This window comes from Neovison vison, chromosome 12 (genome assembly GCF_020171115.1).
Source record: "Neovison vison isolate M4711 chromosome 12, ASM_NN_V1, whole genome shotgun sequence".
NCBI classification, from domain to species: domain Eukaryota; kingdom Metazoa; phylum Chordata; class Mammalia; order Carnivora; family Mustelidae; genus Neogale; species Neogale vison.
Genome location: NC_058102.1, coordinates 83,898,992 through 83,924,957, shown reverse-complemented (window position 1 = coordinate 83,924,957; position 25,966 = coordinate 83,898,992). Strand labels below are relative to the sequence as shown.

General features: G+C 38.7%; 1 protein-coding gene across 2 annotated transcripts in view; it reads left to right on the top strand.

Moving 5' to 3' along the window:
* The first annotated feature begins 7,549 nt into the window (after positions 1–7,549).
* Positions 7,550–25,966, top strand: part of RPAP3 (RNA polymerase II associated protein 3) — a 41,764-nt gene continuing 23,347 nt past the window's right edge. The window contains exons 1-6 of one of the 2 annotated variants that reach the window (XM_044227084.1): positions 7,568–7,636; positions 10,395–10,434; positions 10,694–10,877; positions 11,628–11,768; positions 14,644–14,766; positions 15,578–15,705. In XM_044227084.1, coding sequence (XP_044083019.1) covers positions 10,725–10,877; positions 11,628–11,768; positions 14,644–14,766; positions 15,578–15,705 — 545 coding nt within the window. In that variant the 5' untranslated portion in view covers positions 7,568–7,636; positions 10,395–10,434; positions 10,694–10,724. Of the gene's footprint in view, positions 7,637–10,394; positions 10,435–10,693; positions 10,878–11,627; positions 11,769–14,643; positions 14,767–15,577; positions 15,706–25,966 lie in introns of both variants that reach the window. The other variant, XM_044227085.1, reaches the window with a different exon arrangement.

Here is a 25,966-nt window from a genome sequence, read left to right as displayed (position 1 = left end):
TCAGTCTCCTCTTTGTATATGACCCCCCTCAACTGTCTGTCCCCCTCCCTGCCTTTTCCCCAGAGTGATGTTTCTGGGATCTGGGATGGTGTGGAGAATGTGGTATCTCAAATCCCAGAGGACTGACTCATCAAGTCTCTCTAGCCAAGAGAGGAAGAGAAGCCTCCTGGCTGATTTGTAACGTGAAGAGTAGAAGGAGGGAGGGCACTTATGACTTCTGGTTCCACATATAAGGAGCTTGGAAGTCACTATTCCATCCTAACAACAAGTGAAAAACTGAACAGACTGAAAAATCAACAACTATTCTTGGATCTGTAGAAGAGATGACTCAAGCAAACCAGGGCCCTCAAGATTAGAAAGTCAGGCAAATATAGATTGGAATAAGCTTGGAAAGATAAGCTTACTGGAGCAGAGACTCTCCTGCAGAAAGGCATTGCAGAAACCAGTGCCAGGATAGGAAAATGTGAAAGGGAATAGATGAATTGTCTGAAGGAGAGGCAGTGCAGACTACTCTGAGTTCAAAACTCCAGGCAAGCCAGGGTTAGGGGAATGCCACAGGATTGTGAGATTTACCTCTGGGAGCTCCGCCAGGTTCCCATAGTGTGTACCAGAGAAAAACCCTCCTGGGCTTCTGGCACAGAGAGGAGAAGAGGAACCATTTTGAAATAGCAAGAGCACTCTGTCCTTGTTAACAAAGCCTGCCCTTGGGGGAGACTTGTTAGCTGTTGGCTGACCTGCTAGAATATTACCAGAGTTTAACTCACCAGGGGAAGGGAAAAACCCAACTCTACCCACATTAGCCATCCTCTTCCACACAAAGGGGGCACAAACCTGAGAAAGGCTTGTGAAGTTCCCAATCCAGAGGTATAGGCTCACTAAAACACTGAGACCCAATTACAGGACTGTAGAATGCTTCCGCCCCCCACCCCCAACATTACCAAAGGCCGATTTACCATGCCTGGCAATCGAGAAAAAATTACAAAGCAAATCAAAAGGTAAAATAAGATAATTTCAAGAGCTAGAGCAAACATCAGAAACAGACATGGCAGGGATGTTGTAATTTTCAGATAGGAAATTAAAGCAACTGTTATCAATATGTTAAGGGCTATAATGAGTAAAGTAGATAGCATGTAAGAACTGATGGGCAATGTAAGCAGAGAGATGGAAATCCTAAGAAGAACCAAAAAGAAATGCTAGGGATGAAAACACTGTAACAGAAATGAAGAATACTTCGATGGGCTTATTAGTAGACTGGACACATTTGAGGAGAGAATCTCTGAGCTTGAGGATATCTCATTAGAATCCTCAAAAAACAAAAATCAAAGAGAATAAAGACCACAAAAACAATGAAACAGAATAGCCAAAGACTGTGGGACAACTACAAAAGGTATAATATACACATAATGAGAATGCCAGAAGGAGAAGAAAGGGAGAAAGAAACAGAAGAAATATTTGAAACGATGATGACTGAGAATTTCCCCAAATTAATGTCAGACATCAAACCAGAGATCCAGGAAGCTCGGAAAACACCAAGCAGAATAAATGTCAAAAAACCCCACTATATTTTGATGTATCATTTTCAAATTACTGAAAATCAAAGATAAAGAATAATTGTGAAAGAAACCAGAGTTGGGGGCGGGGAGAATCTTACCTACAGAGGAGCAAAGAAAAGAAATACATCTGACTTCTCCTCATAAACCATTCAAGCAAGAAGAGAATGGCATGAAATATTTAAAATGTTAAAAAAGGGCCCCTGGGTGGCTCAGTTAGTTGAGTGTCCAACTCTTGATTTCAGCTCAGGTCATGATATTGGGGTCATGAGATTGAACCCTGCATCAGGCTCTGTGCTAAGCACAGAGTTGTATACTAATATGTATTATGGACATCTACATATATATTTATTCTCATATATAAGTGAAATGAATAGCAGGTACAAGGGATGAGAGAGGAATTAGGATTATTTTGTTATTATAAGGCACTCACATTACCCTTGATGTGGTAGAGTGTTATTTGAAAGTGGACATGGACTGATGTTGTGAATGTATATTGCAAACTCTAGGGCAATGGCTAAAAAAAGTAAAAAGTATAATGGATTTGTTAAGAAAGGAGAAAAAAAGGCAATCATATGAAATCCTCAATTAAAAACAGAAAATCCAGAAAAAGAATGGAAGACAAAAATAGGAACAAAGACCTAGGGTAACAAATACAAAACAGTAATGACTATGGCAGATATTAATTCAACTATCTCAATAGTTACTTTGAATGTCAGTGGTCTAAATGCAAAAAATGAAAAAGAGATTGTAATAGTGGATCAAAACCAAGAACCAACTATATGTTGTCTACAAGAAATGCACTTTAAATATAAAGACACCCAAAGATGAAAAGTAAGTGGACAGAGAAAACACACCATGCTAGCACTAATCAAAAGAAAGCAGGTATAGTTTCGATTTCAGACAGACCAGACTTCAAAGTAAGGAAAGTTAGCAGGGAAGAAGAAGGGCATTATATGATGTTAAATGGGTCAACTGTCCAAAAAGATGTAACAATTCTTAATGTGTATGCATCTAACAACACAGCATGAAACTACATGAGGCAAAAATTGATAAAACAGAAAGAAGAAATAGATGAATCCGCTATCATAGTTGGAGATGCCAATATCCTTTTCTCAGAAATAGATCTGGTAGGCAGAAAATCAGTAAGGATACAGTTAAACTCAGCCACATCATCAATCAACTGAATATAATTGACAACTGTAGACTACTTCATCAAATAAGATAGATTGCACATTTTTCTCAAAGTCATATGGATCATTCACCAAGATAGACTACATTCTGGGCCACAAAATACCCCTTAACAAATTCCAAAGAATAAAATCCTATAATGTCTGCTCTCAGCTCACAATGGAGTTAAACTAGACATCAGTAACAAAAGATAATTGGAAAACCATAAAATACATGGACATTAAACAACACACTTCTAAATAACATGAGTCAAGGAAAAAAAATCTCAAGACAAATTTTAATATATTTTGAACTAAATGAAAATTAAAATATAACTTGTCAAAATTTGTGATATACATTGTTTAGAGGAAAATTTATAGCACTGAATGTATATATTAGAAAAGGAGAAGAATCTAAAATCAATCATCTAAGTTTCTACCTTAGGAAACTAGAAAAAGTGGAGAAAAATAAAACCTAAGTAGAAGAAAAGAAATAATAAGAATTAGAGCAGAAATGAATGAAGTTGAAAATACGAAATCAATAGAGAAAATCAAGGAAAGTAAAAACTAGTTCTTTGAAAAGATAAATAAAGTTGATATGCCTCTAGTCAAGCTAACTAAGAAAACAGGAGAGGACACAAATTACATCAAAATGAAAGAAGAATAGCACTGCAGACTCTGACAGTTAACAGGATAATAAAAGAATACTGTGAACAACTCTATGCTCATAAACTTGATAACCTAGATGAATGAATTCCTTGAATGACACAAGAGGAAATAGATGATCTGGTTAGGCCTATATCTATTAAAGAAATAAGTAATATTAATAACCTTCTAAAAGAGAAAACACCAGTCCCAGATGGGTTCCCTGGTAAATTCTATCAAATAGTTAGGAAGAAATTTAACCAATTTTCTGCAATCTCTTTCAGAGGATAGAAAAAGAGGGAATGCTTTGTAACTAATTTTATTAGGTCAGTATTATGCTAATACTGAAACTAGACAAAGGCATTACAAGAAAAGAAAACTACAGACCAATAGATCTCATGAACATAGATGTAAAAATCCTCAACAAAATTTTGGTAAATAGCATCCAAAAAGGTATAAAAAGAATCGCATACCCCAGCCAAGTGGGACTTATGCTAGGTCTGCAAAGCTGGCTTACTATGCAAAAATCATATGTAATCATATTACATACTATGTAATCTTGGGGCACCTGGGTGGCTCAGTGGGTTAGGCCGCTGCCTTCGGCTCAGGTCATGATCTCAGGGTCCTGGGATCGAGTCCCGCATTGGGCTCTCTGCTCAGCAGGGAGCCTGCTTCCCTTCCTCTCTCTGCCTGCCTCTCTGCCTACTTGTGATTTCTCTCTGTCAAATAAATAAATAAAATCTTAAAAAAAATCAATTAATGTAATCTATCACATCAACAGACTAAAAACAAGAAATTGCACAATCATATCAATAAATGCAGAAAAAGCATTTGACAAAAGTCCAACACCCATTCATAATAAAAACTCTCAGTAAACATAAGAACAGAAGGAGAACAGAAGTATTCCAAAGAATACTTACGAAGACCTGTGGTTGAAGTGACTGGTTTCCCTTCAATACCTGCTCTCCTCTTGTTTTCTCTTAATCATTGAATTCTTAGTTTTCGGATGAGCACCATGACTTCCAAGAGTAAAAACCTCCCCTGCAGCCAGGAGTGGCCATGTATCTAAGTCCTGGCCAGTGGCAGGCAAAAGGGAGTTCTTAAAGGCCAGGGGGGTACATTACAGACAACTTACATCCTACTCTGCCCAGCCCTGCTGTCTGGCTTGAAGACAAGATTGGTGGGAGCTCGAGCATCCAGCCACCAGGGAAGCCGGGTGCTAAAGATGGTGGGAACAGCAAGGTAGAAGGGGCCTGGGTCTGACCCTGGAATGATCATACCAACCCTGGACTGCTTATAATCAGTCTTCTTTTACTTGAAAGAGAAATATTATTCTTTCACGTTGAAGCCACTCTTTTACTGGGGTTTATCTTACATGCAATCAACCTCACACAGTTTGTAACAGGAAATCCCAAGGTACATAAATGTTCTTGCTAAATAAAGCTACTTAGCTCATATTCCCTTTCTTAAGATTCATATTAACTGCCAGAATGTTCCCTTATTTAGCTGCTTGAAAGATCTCAATAATTGTTTGGGACATTAACACAAAATTAACATCATTCAGAATCATTAATTGCAGCATTTTACTCTTGCGGTGATATCATTCATATATATTTCCACTCTGAGAAGACATATATTTTGAACAGTGACTGTAGAGATACTAACAATAAATGCAAATGAGATGACTGGAGTTTATTCACACTAAGAGAAGAAATTAATAAAAGATACATGAAAGAAAGGCACAATTTATCAATCTTGGTGAGAACTATTTTGAAGATGTGTCAACAGAAGTGGGAAGGTCTGTAATCCAGAAAAGAAAAGCCCGTGTGTTAGCTCACAAGAGCAAAGGCTATCACTGAAGCATAGTTTTTGTTTTTTTGGATTTTTTTTTTTTTAGAACAATGAAAGTCTCAGAATTAAGTAACAATGGCCATAAAGACCATTCAACTAAGTCCTTTCACTTTGATTCTGAATTCACTAAGAAACTAACTCACTAAGAAACTTTGTGACTTAAGAGGGAAACAGAAGGGAGGATTCACCCAAGCATCTATGAGGTCTTACCAGAGCAGCCGGCTGCCCCCTTCTCTCTCATCTCAGCTGACTCTGACAGAATTCATTAAAAAAAAAAAAAACAGTTGCAGCCACCTGGGTGGCTCAGTTGGTTGAGCAACTGCCTTCGGCTCAGGTCGTGATCCCAGACTTCCAGGATCGAGTCCCACATTGGGCTCCCAGCTCCCTGGGGAGTCTGCTTTTCCCTCTGACCTTCTCCTCTCTCATGTGCTCTCTCACTCATTCTCCCTCAAATAAATAAATAAAATCTTTAAAAAAAATACAGTTGCTTTTGTTAAGAACATCCATAAATATCTGTTTTTAAATTATTAATTTTAAAACACAAAATAACTCTGAAAATTCAGTTTTCCAACACAAAACCAAAAAAGGCAATTCAATGCCTCATATACTTAATGATTTGACTACTATAATGTTAAAATACAAAGACACTGAATAATTTTATAGTTGGAAAGATGAGCTAATAATATGCCCTTGTAAGAGAGGACCCCAGGGTGTTTTTTCATTGACCATTAACTGGATTAGTGATTCCCAGCTTCAAAGGCACAGTTCTATCTTTGTGTTTTATTTATTTTTTTCTTTTCTTTCTTTCTTTCTTTTTTTTTTTTTAAAGATTTTATTTATTTATTTGACAGACAGAGATCACAAGTAGGCAGAGAGGCAGGCAGAGAGAGGAGGAAGCAGGATCCCTGCTGAGCAGAGAGCCCGATGTGGGGCTCGATCCCAGGACCCTGGGATCATGACCTGAGCCGTTAACCCACTGAGCCACCCAGGCGCCCCTATCTTTGTGTTTTAAAACTGATGATGCCTAGGCTGCACTAATGAAATCAGAATCTTTAGGGACAAAACCTAGACATCAGTATTTTTAAAAAAGATTTATTTATTTATCTTGGAGAGAGAGAGAGAGAAGGAAAGCATGCAGGAGGGGAAAGGCAGAGGGAGAGAGAGAGAATCCCAAACAGACTCTGTGCTAAGCATGGGGCCTAACTGTGGCTCCATCCCAGGACCCCAAGGTCATGACCTGAACTGAAAACAGAGGCAGGAGCCTTAATGGACTGAGTCGCCCAGGTGCTCCTATTTTATTTTTTTCCATGTCACATAGATGATTCCAAAGTTCAGCCAAGACTGAGAGTCACTGAACTGGATTTTGGGGCTAATGTTTGAGATCATTGAGTTGTTTCAAACTGACAGGTTTGTTTGCTTCTGTTTGTTTTCATGGACTGTTGACCTAATTTTTGTTTTACAGGTTTTTTGTTTTTTTTTTTGTTTGTTTGTTTTTGTTTTTGTTTTGTTTTGTTTTGTTTTGGTAAAGATCTTATTTATTTATTTGAGGGGGAGAGATCAGAGGAAGAAGCAGATTCCCCTCCAAGCAGGGAGCCTGATGTGGGACACGATCCCAGGACTCCAGGATCATGACCTGAGCCAAAGGCAGTTGCTTGACTAACTGAGCCACCCAGGCGCCCTATTTTACAATTTTAGCGTTGCCATGAAAAGGAAAGAAAGCTCACTCATACGGCAAGCAGAAGTAAGAAGCACTAAAACCTTTACATTCTTTCTTCTTTGTAAGCCAGGGCATTTCTAAAGACAGACCTTAATACTGACACACGTCCAAAAAAGACTCAGATGTAGATACACTTAGAAAAAGGAGAGTTTACTTGCAAAGGGGAAAAGAGACTGAAGAACTGATTTGCCAAATACAGGTACTTAAAGGAAAAGAAAAAAAAAACAAACCTTCATAATTGTCAGAGTTTCAAGATTACACAGTCTGTTTGAAACAGTACCTTTCTGAGATGCTTGTAAGTCATCATGCTTACAAAGGTCGTGACCTAGAGAGACGACCCGCAAGGAAAATATTCGGGCCAAAATTGTTCTGAGGGGATTCCTAGTTAACACTCAAGACGTTATTATTTTGGGAATCAGAACGAGTCAGAATGACTCTGCAGCTTTCGGTTGCCTCCTGTGAAGTTTAGCCATATTGGAAGCAGGCAAGGCGTCAGATTTGGCTTTAACACACCTGTCAATTCTCTAATTGTTCCCCAAGAAAAGAGGGGCACCTTATCTGTCCTTCTGCGCACGCTCCGCCCGGACGCCAAGGGGCGGGGCAAGGGCACGCGGGGACTTGTGGGAAAGCTGCGGAAGGCGGGGCTCGGCGTGAGGCGCTGCGGGATTGGGGTCCGGCCCTGCGGGCAGTAACGGCCTAGTGAGGTGAGCCGGCTTTACCTTTATCGCTGGCTGCAGTAGCCGTGGAGGCTTTGGGGGGTGGTCTGGCGCAAAAAGGGCGCGCGGCCGTGGGCCCCGGGGGAGGTGAGGGCAGGAAGGTGTGAGCGGGGAGGCGAAGCGGCGGTGTCCAGGATAGCGGCGTCCCGGGTGAGCGTTCCGTTCCGGAAGGGGCTCGCCCTGCGCGCCCAGGTATGGAGGATCTGCTCCGCCGACCGTCCCTCCATCCCGGCCGCGCGGGGTATTGGGCCGACTGGCGGTGATTCGATCGCAGATCCACCCTCCTTGGAGAACTGCGGGGCGCCCGCCCCCTTTCGGCGTGGGGCTGCTGTGTTCGCCCGGATACCGAGGGTGAAAGCGATACGCCCTGGTACTGGAAGTTTCTGGTTCCCTGCTCGGACTCCATCCCCGTCGTAGGTTCCGTGGGACCAGTCGTACCTTTGGGAGCAGAAAAGGTGATAAGTGAAATGGAAAAGGGGTTCGACCCTTTGCAGCATCTCAGGGGCTTGCTGCGTTTATTCCTATTTTTGAGTCCCCAGCAAAGTACTTCACTCATTTCGTTTATTAAGATACACATGTGTGATCAAACTTGGGCACTGTCTGAAAAGAAGGTTAAAGTTAGGTTGTAAGTCAAAGCAAGGGTTCAGAAGACTTATCTGCATTTGCAACCATTAGGAAAGTGATGTTTCTAAATTCCGCTCTCTCTCCCGTGCTACTGCCCCACTCCTCTTAAGCATTGAGTCCCTTCCCACCTTTTTGCAGACTCCCCCCCCCCATCAGTCATCCCTTTTCCTAGATCTTCTTTTACCTTGATTCTCTTCGTCCTCTTCCGCCAGCCTCTACTCGTGAGTAATCTTAGATTATTAAAGACAGCATTATGCTGATCCCAATATAATCTCATTTACTCCGTAGCTCATTTTATGTCCATCCTTTTCTTAAATCTCATCGAAACTCTCAATAAATCTTTATATGTCTAAGTACCATGCACCTTCTTTCCCCTTATGCTACCTTTGTGTCATTAGGCACTGCCAGCCTTTGTTCAAAGTGAGAACTCTTTTTTGGAAGTTCTTTTCTGTGACAGTACTCTGCAAGTTTTCCTCCAAGCTCTCTAGATGTTGCTGCCTAGTTTTCCTGTATTGGCATCTCCTCCTCAGTTGGTTCACTAAATGGTAGTGTTTTGCAGGCTCCACCCCCTTCCCACCCAACCCAGTAGTCACAGTGGTGAAGCAGGTCCATATCCCTGATTGTAACTTCCATCTTTATGCTGCTGACACCCAAATTTATAAATTTTATATCTCTATCCTATGTAACTACCTACTGGATATGTCATCCTCATGTCCCCTAAGTACCCAGTTCAGTATATCCCAAACTGCAATATTTGTCTTTCTTCTTGTCCTCCAATTCTGAAACCTCTTTTTCTTTCCTTTTCAAAAAAAAAAAAAGTTTATTTTTTTAAAGTAATCTCTATGCCCAACCTGGGGCTTGAACTCATAACCCCAGATTAAGAGTGGCACTTTCACCTGACTGACTGAGCTGGCCAGGTGCTCCCCTCTTTTTTCTTTTTAAAATTGTGATCCTGACTCAAATAGTACTACTGATTTCTCCAGGTTTCCAAGGTGGGCATCTAAGACTGGTTAGGTCCTTCTCTGGTCCCCTGCTCCTTAACTGAATCAGTCATCAGGTACTTTTTATTTTACCTCCAGGATACTTTTCATAGCTCTCAGACCTCACAGCCTGGCATCTTGAGATCTGTCCCATAGCCACCTCAGCCATCTCTTCCATCATCTCTTCTTAGTCCTCTGGTCTGCCTGCCCACTCCTCCATGGTTAATCACTTTGGCTGGCCACTTTGAAACTTGGCTAGTTATAGCACCTCTGGGAGACTCTTTCCTGGAACCCACCACCCTTTCCACCATCTGATTTATGCCTGTCATTTGTGGTCAGCCCCACAGCATCTGTATGTGCCTCTAGCACATTTGTTCTCAACCAGGAGTTAATATGTTTTTTAGGTCACATTTGGCAATGTCTGGAGACATTTTTGATGGTCGCAGTCTGGAGGGGAGGAAGAATACTGCCACGTAGTTGGAACACGCCAGGGGTGTTGCCAACTATCTTACAGTGCATAGGACAGACCCTCTACCACAAAGAATTAATCTGGCCCAAAATGTCAATAGCCCAAAGGCTGAAAAACCCTGTCTAGCATAATATTTTGTGGCTCAGTACTTGATTATTTTGTTTCCTTCTCCACTAGACCTGGGACCTTGTCTTACTTGTGTGTGTGTGTGTGTGTGTGTGTGTTTTAAACATATAAGTATTATTTGTTTCATCAGTTCTACACAATTCAAGCACTCACCATAGCACATATCCTCCCCATTGTCCATCACCCAGCCACCCCTTCCCTCTCAACTCCACCCCTCCAGCCACCCCTAGTCTGTTTCCTGAGATTGAGAGTCTCTTATGGTTTGTCTCCCCTCTTACTTGCTTTTACATGGCCTGTCACATAGCAGAAGTTCAATAAATTTTGAAAAGGAGTAAAGGAGATAATTCGGATTAATTTATAAACTGGAGATGATCAGAGTCTGCTACCATAGGCTACTTGCAAATTTCAGGGATTTCCCCCTCATTGCCTTTCATTGATATTGCATTGCAGTGATGCCCAGACTTGTCTATTTTTCATTTGTTCATTTAGCAAACATTGACTCATTTAAGTAATAAACTGATGTTTTCTTTCTTCATCATCACTTTAGGCTCTTCCCCCATGCATGTGTTTTTGCCATTTATGAAGTGGTAAGAACTCATTAATTAGCTATGCTTCAAAAACAAATAATTCTGGGGTGCCTGGGTGGCTCAGTGGGTTAAGCCGCTGCCTTCGGCTCAGGTCATAATCGCAGGGTCCTGAGATCGAGCCCCACATCAGGCTCTCTGCTCAGCCGGGAACCTGCTTCCTTCTCTCTCTCTCTGCCTGCCTCTCTGCCTGCTTGTGATCTCTCTCTGTCAAATAAATAAATAAAATCTTTAAAAAAAAAATTCTTTTCATTCATGTCAGAGATTGGTTGGCCAAAACTCTGCAGGCCACAATGACTTCGACAAATAAAGCGATTGAATTACAGCTACAAGTGAAACAAAATGCAGAAGAATTACAGGACTTTATGAGGGATTTAGAAAACTGGGAAAAAGATATTAAACAGAAGGATATGGAACTAAGAAGACAGAATGGTGTTCCTGAAGAGGTAAGTTTCTTAATCAAGTCCTACTTCAGAATCCAGCAAAACTATTTAATTTAAAATAAAGCCCAACCTTTTAAAATGTTCTGAAAATACTGAAACTGAAGTGATTTGCCAGCTGTCAACATTTTGAAAAATTCTGCTTCTTAAGTCTTTGTAATAATTGTATTAACTCTATTAAGACATTTTAAAGCTTAGCCAGTAGTTACAGAAAGGAAGTCCATATGATAATTCTTAATTTGATATTTAAGTATATATATGATACAGATCATGTATAGTTATATATTTAATGATATCTTAACATACAGTATTAGCATAACATGTAGATTACTTACATAGGTTCAACCAAACGTTTTTCTTAAGACGGCATTTAAATATGGGTAATTTTTTCATACTGATGATGTAGAGGCCGTTCAATTTGCTGTTGCACTGCTGCTAATTCATTGTAGTAAGGCTGAAAATCAGGCAATTTTGGAAGTGTGAATTTAGGTTTGCAAATTAAATGTATAATTAAAATTTCTAGATAATACTTCCCTTGTGACTAAACAATATTCAATATTTGTCAAAGAATGAATTAAACTTTTCAAGCATGAATTAAGTAAAGATGGTAAATTGGTATATTTAAGCCCTTAAAAAATAAAAGTACTTCTTGAAAATATAATTTAGTGAGAATTTTAAACATTGGTAGTTATACAGAAAAGTAATAGTAAAGCAGTGCTCAAACATTGTGTGTTTATTTTTTTTTCCCATCCCTAGAATTTACCTCCTATTCGAAATGGGAATTTTAGGAAAAAGAAGAAAGGCAAGCCTAAAGAGTCTTCTAAAAAAACCAAAGATGAAAACACAAAAAACAGGATAAAATCTTATGATTATGAGGCATGGGCAAAACTTGATGTGGTGAGTTAATCGCCTTATGTGCTTCTTAGTATTTGAATAAAGTTGTCTTGGAGTTAGCTAAGAGTGATGGGTTAAATGAAAAATACAGTTCTTACCTTTGTGTCTTTCACTTAAAGATTATTTTATATGAATCCAAATTTAATTACAACGCTTTTCAGTTAACTAGATTATTTTTTCTCCTGAAGCCCTCTTTCAGTGAGTTGGCTAAAACAGCCAGGATTCCTTTCTTTTTTTTCTATTTTTTCTTTCTTTTTTGTTTTTGCAAAAATAGTACGTGGAGGTCCAGCATACTCCCCGCCCAGTTTACCCCAGTGGTTATATCTTCCTTAATTATAGTATAGTGTCAAAACCAGGAAATTGATACTGGTACAGTATATGTATAGTTCAATGCCATTTTTTAACATGTAGATTTGGATAACCACCATTGCATTCAGAGTTCAAAAATACTGCATCCCCATCCCATCTTTTCTTCCCTCTATTCCCATAGCTAACCACTCTTTTGATTTTTATGTTTATTTGGACTTTTCTGTTTTAAAATGTTTATTTGAGGTTCTTAAACACGTACAGTAAAGTGCAAAAATCTTAAGTGTATAGCTTCCTCAATTTTTTTCTCCTGTATATACCTGAGAATCCACCATCCGCATCAAGATAGAAGACATTTCCAGCATCCCAGAAGCCTTTCTTTTCATTTGATTACCTCCCAAAGGTAGCCACTATTGTGATCTCTCATATTATAGATCAGTTTTGGAATTTCATATAAATGTATCGTACAGTATGCACTCTTTTGTGTTTGGTTTTGTTTGCCAGCATTGTCTGAGATTGATCCATATTATTAAGTAGCAATAATTTGTTCTTTTTCCTTGCTGATCGGAATTCCATTGTGTGAATATATCACAATTTGTGTATTCATTCTCCTATTAACATACATTTGGGTTGTTTCCAGTTTGGGGCTATTATGAATAAACCTGCTATGAACATTCTTTGTCTTTTGATGGATATAAGCACCCGGGAGGGAATTTGCCAGGTCATAGTTTATATATGCATTTAGTTTTAGAAGACACTGCTCAAAGTTTTCCAGATGAGTTGTAGTTTTCTTAATGAAGCCAAGGCTAATTGACTTAAGTTAGAGCTGGGACTACTAACTAAATAGTTTGCCATCTGCTTCAGTATTGTCGCGATATAAGAGAAGTATGATTTTAGTCTTGGATTTATTGCTGTGGGAAATGATACTTTCTGAACATATTTTTTCTGCTGAGTATTATGTAGTCTACCTTTATTTTTTTGTGACCTTATCCCTCATTATATAGCTTTTTCCTTTTCTTAAGGTGGTATCTTCCTATAGTGCTTTTTCCTGAGAACCATCGTCCTTAGATCATTTCTGAGAGAGGTGCTTTCTACACAGTCATTTACTCATTCAACAGATATCGATTGAACTCCTTTGTGTGGCCAGTGCCGCCGTGATGTACTGCATTGCTTGACGTTATTTTCGTTTATCTGTACAAGATGTAGATGTTTACTTACCTTTCCACTCGAGTTGAGATCTGAGCAGCTGCTTTAGTGTGCTGCTGCTGCTAGTGGTCTACACATGCAAGCATAGCAGCGTTGGATAATCTTCACTCTATAATGTCGGGAGGCTGGTGGGATTTGTAGAATCTTCATGCTAAAACACTTAGCTGAGTTTCATTCACGGAAACTGAGCTAGTTAAAATAAAAACTAGATTTTATTTTATTTTTCAGTTTACCAATGATTTGGGGTTTTTTGACGTGAAATAGTATGGTATTAAATGCAAGAAATTTTGTTTATATAATCAACGTTTTTGTTTAAATTGAATTTTAATGAACTTTTTAACACTTACTGGTTTTAAAGTCTCTTACTAAAAACCATTCTTTTATCATATATGATAAACATGATTTAAAAATCCTGATGGGGTTTATGAGATGATTTATTACCATGAGAGGAATATGTGATCCAAAAGAGATTGGGAATTGTTGGATTAGTATATTATGTATTTTCTTTGGTAGAGTCAGCTGGAATTTTGGAATTCATTGAGAGACAATATAACACAGTCACTGAGAGCTCTTCAGAGGATGCAGATTTGCCTCGATTCAAATCCTGACTTGGCCTCTCATTAGCCGAGTGTTCTTGAGTTAACAAACCTCTGTGTCTCGGTTCCTTTCAGTAAAAAAAACATGGGAAATTCTACTTAACTCGTAGGTTTTTGTGATGATTAGGAGTTAATGTGCTTTACAGGCAGTTTTTCACGTTTTGAGAATAAGGAAGAAAAAAGGTTTTTAATTAAAAGCATTTCTTGGGACGCCTGGGTGGCTCAGTTGGTTGGACGACTGCCTTCGGCTCAGGGCATGATCCTGGAGTCCCGGGATCGAGTCCCACATCAGGCTCCCAGCTCCATGGGGAGTCTGCTTCGCTCTCTGACCTTCTCCTCGCTCATGCTCTCTCTCACTGTCTCTCTCTCTCAAATAAATAAATAAAATCTTTAAAAAAAAAAAATAAAAGCATTTCTTGCCTGTTGGTTCTTTATTACATTAGTTTGGGGTTATTTCCAAACTTTGTGTATTTCAAGCCATAAATACCTCACTACCAATAGTTTGTAATTCAGGGGTGGTATAGACTCTGTTGACTTAGACATTACTTCATGACTTCAAAGCTAGATTCTTCAGGTGGTTTGGATCTTGGTTTTCTAAACAAGGGTACATTTTTCTCTGGAGATAATCCTAACAATTAGAGGCTACTTGGATTGAAAGCAACTGTAGGCCTTCAGGTCCTTAGATCATTACAACCTAAGTTCTGTTGAGTGTACTTTTTCTTTTTTTAATGGTCATGTAATTATGAGCACTGTTCTACTTATAATTTCAGGACAGTATCCTTGATGAGCTTGATAAAGAAGAAAATACCCATGATTCTGTGTCTCAAGAATCCGAGTCAGAAGAAGATGGGATTCACGTAGATTCACAAAAGGCTCTTGCTCTAAAAGAAAAGGTATTCTTTAGGCTAGCATTAGTTTCCTTCGTGTAAGCAGGATATGTAGAAAATTATATGGATCTCAATATCTCTTCAATGTAGTTTAGGGGGTGTTCAAACTTGTTACTGGCTGTATCCATATCCAGAGGCAGTATAACTTGTTGGTTGTGAGTACATGCTCTGAAACCAGATTGTATGGGTTCAGATCCTGTGACAAGTTCTTTAATTACCTGTACTTCAGTTTTCTTTACTGTAAGATTAATAGCAATACTAAACTTCAAGGGATTGTTATGAATGTTAAATGAATTTTTATATGTAAAATGCATGGACTGTACAGAGTCCTTTTAGGTTTTTTTTTTTGGTAGTAGACTAAGGTAACTTAAAATCAGAGAGTGAATCTGACATGAATATTAAATTCCACTCCTCCATATCACAGGTCATCTTTGGTTACTTTTTAGAAATGTTAAATATCCCTCTTTAGGAAGCCTCATTATAAAACTATATTGCTTTTCAAGAAGGTGGAATTCTTTACAGATTAAACTTCATCTTGATGTCTTTCTTTTGTTACATTTCTGTGGGCTATTGTCAAATCAAAAGTGCATAATGCTAGGTATGTTACTCATTTTTCTGCCACGATCTTTTTGGCTTCTGCTCATACAGTGACTAGTGAATTTCAGCATTTGTTGAAAGACCATTCTGCTTAATTTTCTCTTCTTTCCTATTAACTTTGGACACAGAGCTAATGAGTTAGAAAGAGATGTATAATATTGAAAGAAAATGGTTCTGCAATTCTCTGCTGGTATATATCTGATCCCATATGCTTTTTCAGGGCAATAAATACTTCAAACAAGGAAAATATGATGAAGCAATTGAATGCTACACCAAAGGCATGGATGCTGATCCGTATAATCCTGTGTTGCCAACAAACAGAGCGTCAGCATACTTTAGGTTGAAAAAGTAAGGGATTCCCATAATGTGTGTGACTATTTTAACTGTGTATGGAGGCTGATTTTTTAAAAAAAATCTTTCAGACGTAATACCGAGCGATAAAAAGGCCTGAGTTACTAAGCTGTGTACAGTTATGAAGGAACCTTAGATGCATATTTCTTCTTTATCTTTTTTTAGTGTTACTTTTTATTCTCATAACTAAGCCTAGTAAAACAAACATATAGTCATTTGCTGTCATTATAATTTCTTGAACAAAAGCCTGTTTGGCAGTATTATTTTTTATTTTTATTTTTTAAAAAGATTTTATTTATTTATTTGACAGAGAGAGACACAGCGAGAGAGGGAACAATAGCAGGGAGAGTGGGAGAGGAAGAAGCAGGCTTCCCACTGAGAAGGCAGCCCAATGTGGGGCTCGATCCCAGGACCCTGGGATCATGACCTAAGCTGAAGGCAGATGTTTAATGACTGAGCCATCCAGGCACCCCTGGAAAGGTCTTTTTTTTTTTTTTTTTTTTAAAGATTTTATTTATTTATTTGACAGAGAGAAATCACAAGTAGACGGAGAGGCAGGCAGAGAGAGAGAGAGGGAAGCAGGCTCCCTGCCGAGCAGAGAGCCCGATGCGGGACTCGATCCCAGGACCCTGAGATCATGACCCGAGCCGAAGGCAGCGGCTTAACCCACTGAGCCACCCAGGCGCCCCTGGAAAGGTCTTTTAATGAAATCATTTGACATTTTAAGAATTTACTGTATGGCCTGTCTTTTCCCAGTTTTCATCATAACGTAGTAAAAACTTGTCCCAAATTCTGGAACTTGCCTGCAGACTAGCATTTGGGAATCATAAATCATAAAAAGATTATTTCTTCTTTCCTTGAAAATAGAGGTAGAATCTTCATTTTTTCCCCCTCCAAATTGTTATTTAAATTCCAGTTAACACACCGTGTAATATTAGTTTTCAGGTGTAAAATTTAGTGATTCATTGCTTACATGCAAGACTCAGTGCTTATCACAAGTGCCCTCCTTAAAACCCATCACTTAACCCATTCCCTCGCCTACCTCCTCTCCAGTAAACCTCAGTTTGTGTCTATAGTTAAGAGTCTGCTTCTTGGTTTGTTCCCCCCCACCCCGCCCCCCGGCCCATGTTCATTTGTGTTGTTTCTTGAATTCCACATGAGTGAAATCCTGTGGTATTTGTCTTTCTCTGACTGATTTTGTTTAGCATAATACACTCTAGCTCCACTCGCATCATTGCAAATGGCAAGGTTTCATTCTTGATGGCTGAGTAATATTCTGTTGTGTATATACTACATCTTCTTTACCCATTTTATGGTGGACTTTTGGACTCTTTCCATAATTTGGCTATTGTTGGTATGCTGTAAGCATTGGGGGTGCATGTACCCTTTGAATCAGTATTTTTGTAACCTTTAGGTAACTAGCTAATACTGCAGTTGCTGGAATGTAGGGTAGTTCTGTTTTTAACTTTTTGAGGAACCTCCATACTGTTTTCCAGAGTAGCTGCACCAGTTTGCATTCCCACCATCAGAGTAAGAGGGTTTCCTTTTCTTCCCATCCTCAACCAATACCTGTTATTTCCTGTGTTGTTAATTTTAGCCATTCTGACAGGTGTGAGGTGATATCTCATTGTAGTTTTAATGTGTGATGATGAGTGATGTTGAGCATCTTGTCATGTGTCTATTGGCCATTTGTATGTCTTTTTTGGAGAAATGTCTACCATATCTTCTGCCCATTTCTTAACTGGATTATGTGCTTTATGAGTTTTATAAGTTCTTTATAGATTTTTGGATACCAGTCCTTTATCAGATGTGTCATTTGCAAATATCTTCTCCCATTCTTTTAGTTGCCTTTTAGTTTTGTTGATGGCCTTTTTTGCTGTGCAGAAGCTTTTTATTTTGATGAAGTCCCTGTAGTTTATTTTTGCTTTTGTTTTGCTTGCCTCTGGAGACATTTCTAGTGAGAAGTTGCTACAGCCAGTGTCAGAGAGGTTACTGTGTGTGTTCTCCTCTAGGAATTTGATGGTTTCCTGTCTCACATTTAGGTCTTTTGTCCATTTTGACTTGATTTTTGTGTATGGTGTAAGAAAGTGGTCCAGTTTCTTTCTTTTTTTTTTTTTTTTCATGTTACTGTCCAGTTTTCCCAACACCATTTGTTGAAGAGACTATCTTTTTCCATTGGATATTCTTTCCTGGTTTGTCAGAGATTAATTGACCATAGAATTGTGGATCCATTCTGGGTTTTCTATTCTATTACATTGATCTATGTGACTGTTTTTATGCCAGTGTCATACTGTCTTGAAGACTATAGCTTTGAAATATAGCTTGAAGTCTGGAATTGTGATGCCTCCAGCCTTATTGTTCTTTTTTTTTTTTTTCTTTTTTTTTCAGCCTTATTGTTCTTGATTTCCTTGGCTGTTTGGGGTTTTCTGTGATTCCACACAGATTTTAGGATTGTTTGTTTTAGCTCTGAAAAATGCTGTTGGTATTTTCATAGGGAGTGTGTTAAATGTGTGAATTGCTTTGGGTGGTGTAGACATTTTAATAATATTTGTTTTTCCCGTCCATGAGTGTAGAATGTTTTTCCCTTCTTTGTGTCCTCTTCAGTTTCTTTCTTAAGCGTTCAGCAGTTTTCAGAGTACAGATCTTTCACCTCTTTGGTTAGGTTTATTCCCAGGTATCTTATGGTTTTTGGTGTAATTGTAAATGTGATTAATTCCTTGATTTCTCTTTCCGCTGCTTCATTATTGATGTATAGAAATCCAACAGTATTCTGTACATTGATTTTGTATCTTGTAACATTACTGAAATTGAGTGTCAGTTCTAGCAATTTTTTGGTAGAGTTGTTTAGGTTTTCTAGATAGTGTATCAGGTCATATGCATAAGTGAATGTTTGACTTCTTCCTTGCCGATTTGGATCCTGTTTATTTCTTTTTGTAATCTTGATTGTTGAGGCTAGGATTTCTAGTACTATGTTACATAACTGGTGAGAGTGAACATCCCTGACTTCTTCCTGACTGTAGAGGAAAAGCTCTCAGTATTTTCCCATGGAGGATGTTTTTCATGGACCGCCTTTGTGATATTGAGGTATGTTTCTTCTGTTCCCACTTTGTTGAGGGATTTTATCATGAATGGATGTTGTGCTTTGTCAAATGTTTTTCTGCATCTATTGAGAGGATCATATATTTTTTATCCTTTCTTTTATTTTATTTTTTTTTTTTTTAAGATTTTATTTATTTATTTGACAGAGAGAGATCACAAGTAGGCAGAGAGGCAGGCAGAGGGAGAGAGAGGAGGAAGCAGGCTCCCTGCTGAGCAGAGAGCCCGATGCAGGACTCGATCCCAGGACCCCGAGATCATGACCTGAGCTGAAGGCAGCGGCTTAACCCACTGAGCCACCCAGGCGCCCTAATAATTCTTTTATTAATGTGGTATATCATGTTGGTTGATTTGCAAATATGGAAACATTTGCAGCTTAGGAATAAATCCCACTTGGTTGTGGTGAGTGACTCTTTTAATGTACTGTTAGATTTGATTTGCTAGTATTTTGTTGAGAATTTTTGCATCCATATTCTTCAGGGTTATTGGCCTGTAGTTCTCTTTTTTAGTGGACTCTTCGGTTTTGGAATCAGGGTAATGCTGGGTTCGTAGAATGAGTTTGGAAGTTTTCCTTCTATTGCTATTGCTGTTTTTTTGGAAGAGTTTGAGAAGAGTAGGTATTAACTCTTCTTTATATGTTTGATAGAATTCCCCTGGGAAGCTATCTGATCCTGGATTTTGTTGGGAGATTTTTGATTATTGATTCTATTTCTTTGCTGGTTATCAGTCTGTTCAAGTGTTTTTGTTTCTTCCTGTTTCAGTTTTGGTAGTTTATATGTTTCTGTGAAATTTACCCATTTCTTCCCGTTTGTCCAATTTGTTGGCATGTAAGTTTTCATAATGTTCTCTTATAATTGTATTTCTGTGGTCTTGGTTGTTAATGTCTCCTTGTTCTTTTGTGATTTTATTTATTTGGATCCTTTCTCTTTTCTTTTTTGATAAGTCTGGCCAGGGGTTTATCGATTTTATTAATTCTTTCAAAGAACCAGCTCCTGGTTTCATTGATCTTTTCTACTGTTTTTGTTGTTGTTTCTGTATCATTTATTCCTTCTCTGATGTTTATTATTTCTCTTCTTCTGCTGGCTTTAAGCTCTGTTTGTTGTTCTTTTTCTAGCTTCTTTCTAGGTTTAAGGTTAGGTTGTATAGTTGAGATTTTTCTTGCTTTTTAAGGTTGGCCTGTATAGCTGAATAATTCCTTTTAGGATCGCTTTAGCTGTATCCCAAAGCTTTTGAATCATGTTTTCATTTTCATTTGTTTTCTTGTATTCTCTTATTTCTTCATTGATATCCTGGTTGATCCATTCATTCTTTACTGGGGTGTTGTTTATAACATCCATGTATTTGTGCTCCTTCCAAATGTTTTCTTGTGGTTGACTTCAAGGTTAATAGTGTTGTGGTCAGAAAATATGTATGATATGATCTCAGTCTTTTTGTACTTGTCGAGGCCTGATTTGTGATGTAGTATGTGATCTGTTCTGGAGAATGTCCTCTGTGCCCTTGTAAAGAACGTGTATTCTGCTGCTTTAGGATGAAACGTTCTGCCTATATCTATTAAGTCCATCTGGTTCTGTGTGTCTTTCAGAGCCATTGTTTCCTTGTTGATTTTCTGCTTAGGTGATCTGTCCATTGCTGTAAGTGCTGTGTTAAAGTCCCCTACTATTATTGTATTATTATCGAGTTCCTTTATGTTATTAATTATTTTATATTTTTGGGTGCTCCCACATTGGGGCCATAAATATTTAATAGTTGTTAGATCTCCTTTTTGGACAGTTCACTTTATTATGATACAGTGCCCTTCTTCATCTCTTTTTGCAGTCTTTGATGTAAAATGTAGTTTGTCTGATATAAGTGTTGCTATTCCAGCTTTCTTTTGACTTCTGTTTGCATGATAGATGGTTGTCTATCCCCTCACTTTCAATCTGCAGGCGTCTTTAGGTCTAAAATGAATCTTGTAAGCCGCATATAGATGGGTCTTTTTTTTTTTTTAAATGTATTCTGATACCCTGTGTCTTTTGATTGGAGCATTTAGTCCATTTACATTCAGAGTATTTACTGATAGATATGAATTTAGTGTCATTTTATTACTTCTATTGTTGTTTCTGGAGATTTTCTCGGTTACTTTTTAGTCTTTGACACTTTTGGTCTTTTTTCCCCACTCAGAGGTCCACTTACTATCTCCTGCAAGGCTGGTTTAGTGGTCATGAACTCCTTTAGTTTTTGTTTGTGTGGGAAACTCTTTAATCTCTCCTTCAATTCTGAATGACGGCCTTGCTGTATAGAATATTCTTGGTTGCGTATTTTTCCCATTCAGCACGTTGAATGTATCTATCATTCCATTCCCTTTTGGCTTGCCAGGTTTTTGTGGTGAGATCTCCACTTAGCCTTATGGGTCTCCTGTATAAGTTAGGTGCTTCTTTTGTTTTGCCTGCTTTTAGGATTTTTTCTTTCTCTCTAGGTTTTGCACATTTAACTGAAATATGTCTTGGTGTTGGCCTATTTCATTTGATTTTGGTGGGAGTTCTTTGTGCCTTCTGGGTTCTGATGTCTGCTTCCTTCCCCAGATTAGGAAAATTTTCAGTGATTATTTATTCAAGTAAATCTGCCTCCTTTTCTCTCTTTTCTTCATCTAGGACTCCTATGGTATGAATGTTATGTGTGATGGAGTCATTGAGTTCCCTAAGTCTACTCTTGTGATCCATAATTCTTTTCTTTTGTTCAGCTTTTTTTATTTTCCATTATTTTATTTTCTCTATCACTTACTTGTTCCTCTGCATCTTCCATCTCTGGGGTCATTACATCCAGTCTGTTTCGAATCTTAGTTACTACGTTTTTTATTCTGATTGTTTTTTAACTCTTATCTCTGTGGCAAGGGTCTCCCTGATGTCTTCTGTACTTTTCTCAAGCCCAGTGAGTATCCTTGATTGTTGCTTTATATTCTCCGTCAGGCATATTACTTATCTGTTTCGATTAGATCTCTGGCCATGACCTTTTCTCATTCTCTTTTGGGATGAATTCCTCTGTGCTGGCATTTTGTCTGAGTCTCTGTCTGTCTTCTGTATTTTAGAAAAGCCTGTGATGTTTCCTAGTTTTATGAAGAGGAGGTCATGTAGTGTCCAGGGCGTGGTGCTCCGGGAGTGTCCGGTGTGTGCTGCTGTGTTTGGCTGTTCTGTCCCTCAGGTCAGGCATCAGCAGAGGTTCTCCTTGCCTGCTGTGGGCAGTGTTTGAACCTTGGCCAGAGTATGGCAAGCTTTAACTAGGTGTGCTCTGGTCTGCTTGTTAAATGAGACCTGCTGCTGCTACTACCATTAGAACTGAAACCTTGCAGAAAACTCTCTGGTCAGTAGACGTGGTGTGTGTGGAGGTTTCTGCTGGTGGTCTGGGGAAAGGGCCTGCTGCGCTGGGACTTAGGCACACTTGCCTGAGAAAAGCCATACCAGTGGGGCGCAGGAGGCTGGGACTTGGTGTAATAAGCAGATTAGGCAGCCAGTATTGGTGCTGTGCTGTTACCTGAAGTTGGTTTATGCTAAGGGGGTTGGAGGGATGGTTCCTTTTGTTTCCGGAGAGGGGTCTCCACTTGCTGCTCTCAGGGAAATACTCCCAGAAGAGCAGTTTCCCAGGTGTTCGGGTCGCTCTTTCTTTCTTTCTTTCTTTTTTTTTTTTTTAAAGATTTTATTTATTTATTTGACAGAGAGAAATCACAAGTAGATGGAGAGGCAGGCAGAGAGAGAGAGAGAGAGAGAGGGAAGCAGGCTCCCTGCCGAGCAGAGAGCCCGATGCGGGACTCGATCCCAGGACCCTGAGATCATGACCTGAGCCGAAGGCAGCGGCTCAACCCACTGAGCCACCCAGGCGCCCCGGGGTCGCTCTTTCTATCTGTGTGTCTCCCGGTTGCTTTCCTGCTGGAAACAGTGCAGTGTACTTTGCATTCTGTCCCAGCCAAGCCTGCTGACTTCTAAAACTCTAAACTTTAGAGGCATGCTGGGGCAAGGACCTGAGCTGGTCTTCTGGGGGAGGCTCTTGCTGCGCAGGGACGAATACAGGTTTGACCAAGAAGGGCAGTGGCGCCACAGCGCAGGGGTGTGGGATTTGCAGCAAAGCCAGCTAAACAGCCAGTATATCCGGACTAGCTGGGTTAGCTGCCCTTAGCAGGTGTCTCTTCACCTCTGCTGGGGGGCAGGGGAGGGAAATGGCACCCTCTGGCTTTTTTGTCCCTCAAGAGGGGTCTTTGTGGATGCCACCTCTCTAAGAAGAGTGCTCCAAGAAGAGTCAGCAGTCTTCCTGTGTGCCATAGACGAACCTCAGATCACTTCTTCTGCCCCCAGGTAGCTTGCCTGCCTTCTCTTCAGGAGCAGGGCAGCGGCCTCAGGGCTCTATCCCAGCCAAGCTTGACCTCTAAAACTCCAGTTGTCAAGCCCTGCTGGCTGGAAAAACTCCTGAAAATCAGCTGCTCTCATTTTCCAAGCCAGTGACTTTGGGGACTTGCTGTCTCTATGTCTGTCCTGAGCACTCTACTCTATCACCATTCTCCTCGATCAGGATCAGGGCTCCCTCCACTCCACAGCACCTGAGATCCGTTTCTCTCCCAAACCACATTTCGGCACTCTCTACCTTCCTTGATAGGGTCTCCTCGTCTCCTCTCCCTCGAGTTGTACAGTTCGTTTTGTCAGTCCTCAGGTCAAGTACTTGGCTATTTAGAATGATTTGATACTTGATATTTATCTAGCTGAGTTGGAGGAATGAGGCAAGCCTCAGTCTTCCTGCTACACCACCATCTTAGCTCCCTTTAAGATGCATATTTCTGTGTGAAAGAAACTAATCTGAAAAATCTATATGCTGTACGATTTCATACTTTTCAACTCTGTGACATTCTGGAAAAGGCAAAACGGTAGAGAACATAAAAATGTAAGTGGTTATCAGGGGTTGAGGGTGGTGGAGGAATGAATAGGCAGCGCACAGGAGATTTTTAGGGCAGTGAAAATACTCTGTAATAATGTAGTGATAGATACATGCCATTTTATATTTTTTCAAAACCATAGAATGTTCAGCACTGAGAATAAGCTATAATGTAAACTGTGGACTTTGGAGGATAATAGTGTGCCAGTGTGGGTTCATCCCTTGTCCAGATGTACCACTATGATGTGGGATACTGATAATGATAACCCTGCACGTGTGGAGGCAGGGAGTATACAGATGAGAAGTGTCTGTATCTTCCCCTCAGTACCACTGTGAGCCTAAAACTGCTCTAGAAAATTTGTCTTAATAAAAAAACTTTCTTGATAAAGTGTCTGTGAAGAGATGAAGCCCATACTACATTTCTTTTCAGCTGTAAATTCTTACGGCTCGCTTCTTTTTATTGAGTTATTTTATTCAAACCATTTAAAATGGTTTAAATGGTTTCAGATGTTCAGACCATGCTCCTGTATTTCACGTTACCAAGGTGTTCCTCCAATAAAAATTTGAGTAATGACATCTTTACCCAATTCACAAAAGAAAGTTAGCTGGGTAAATATTGTATAGAAATTAATATCCTTATTTTGAAAAATCATTTATCTACTCTTTAACCTAGAGACCTTTCATTATGGAAAACTTAAAATATATTCTAATCTTTATCTTTAAGTCATACTGACCCTTTAAAAATACATATTTATGTTGAAGAACATGAATGTATTAGAGTTTCATCATAAGCAGAGAATGGACTTACTGTAAGAATTTAAAAAAAGACAAATACCATCAAGATATTTCTTGAATATTAAAAATTTTAACTGTTAAATAATTATTTGGAAATACAAATTATATGGGTATCTGAGTTTTTTAATAGCTTAAATGGCTTATTTAGGTCTCTGAAACTTGTTAATAGCCTGTCAAATTACAATATTTACATTTTATAATATAATTATAATTTAGTATGTGTAAGTTATGGAAAATAATTTTACATAAACCCACATGCATGCAGTGTTTCTTGGGGCTGGGTCACAGGATGTATATATGTTCAACTTTACATGGTGATGACCAATTGTATAAGTCGTACAAAGGTGGTTGTATGAATTTGTATTCCCATTAGGAGCATGTAAAAATGCTTGCTCCATTATCTTTACCAGCACTGATAGAATTGGGCCTCTTAATTGTTTTCAATCTAGTGGATGTAAAATGGTAATTCACTGTGGTCTTAATTTGCATTTCCACAATTGCTAGTAACGTGGAACATTGTCTTACATATTTATTTACCACTTGTATTTTTTTCCCCCTGTGAAATGCCTGTTTTGTCTTTTGGCCACTTTTCTGTTAGGCTGTTTTTCTATTGATTTTTAAAAATTCTTTATTTTGGATACTAATCCTTTAGTGTTTTTTTATAATTATTTTCTCCTAATTTGCTTTTAAAATTTTCTCCCAATTTGCTTTTTTTCTTTCTCTATGAAGTCTCAGTGAACAGAAATTCTTAATTTTAGTATATTTCAATTTGGCTTTTTTTTAAAGGTTAGCACTTCTAAAAATATTATTTGTTAAAAAAAAAATAGTTTCCTTCCCTGAGCTCATACAGTCTTCTGTATTTTCTTTCAAAAGGTTTTATGTTCTGCTTTTCATGTTTAAGTCTTAATATATGCTGAAGGTAGAATTCCAATTTCATATCTTTTCATATGAATATTTCAATCATTTAGTCTTATTTATTGACTATCCATGCTTTTCCCATGGATCTGCAATGCCACCATTATTCTGTGTCAAGTTTGTACTGATCTCTTTTATGTCACTGTATTTTCCAGTTGATCTGCTGCTTATCCTTCTCCCCGTTCCATACCATCTTTAATTGCTGTAGTATTGTAAGTCTTGGTATGTGGCATTGGGCGTGTTTTCTTACCTTATTTTTGAGGAATGTCGGGTATTCTTGGACTTTTGCTTATCAGTTTGAGTATTAGAATCATCTTGTCAAATTCCTTGAAAAATTATTTTGGGGTTTTGATTATAATTGCTTTGGATTTAGAGCTCAGTTTGGAGAGAATTATATTGCCATGTGTTTGTGACTTATTATAGATCATGAGTGTGCTATATCTCCACTTAAGTCTTCTTTAATGTTTTTCAAGACAGTCTTCAAATTTTCTGCATATGGGTCTTTAAATATCTTTTGTTAGATTTATTTCTGTTTTTTGTTGCTTATCTCTAGTAAAGC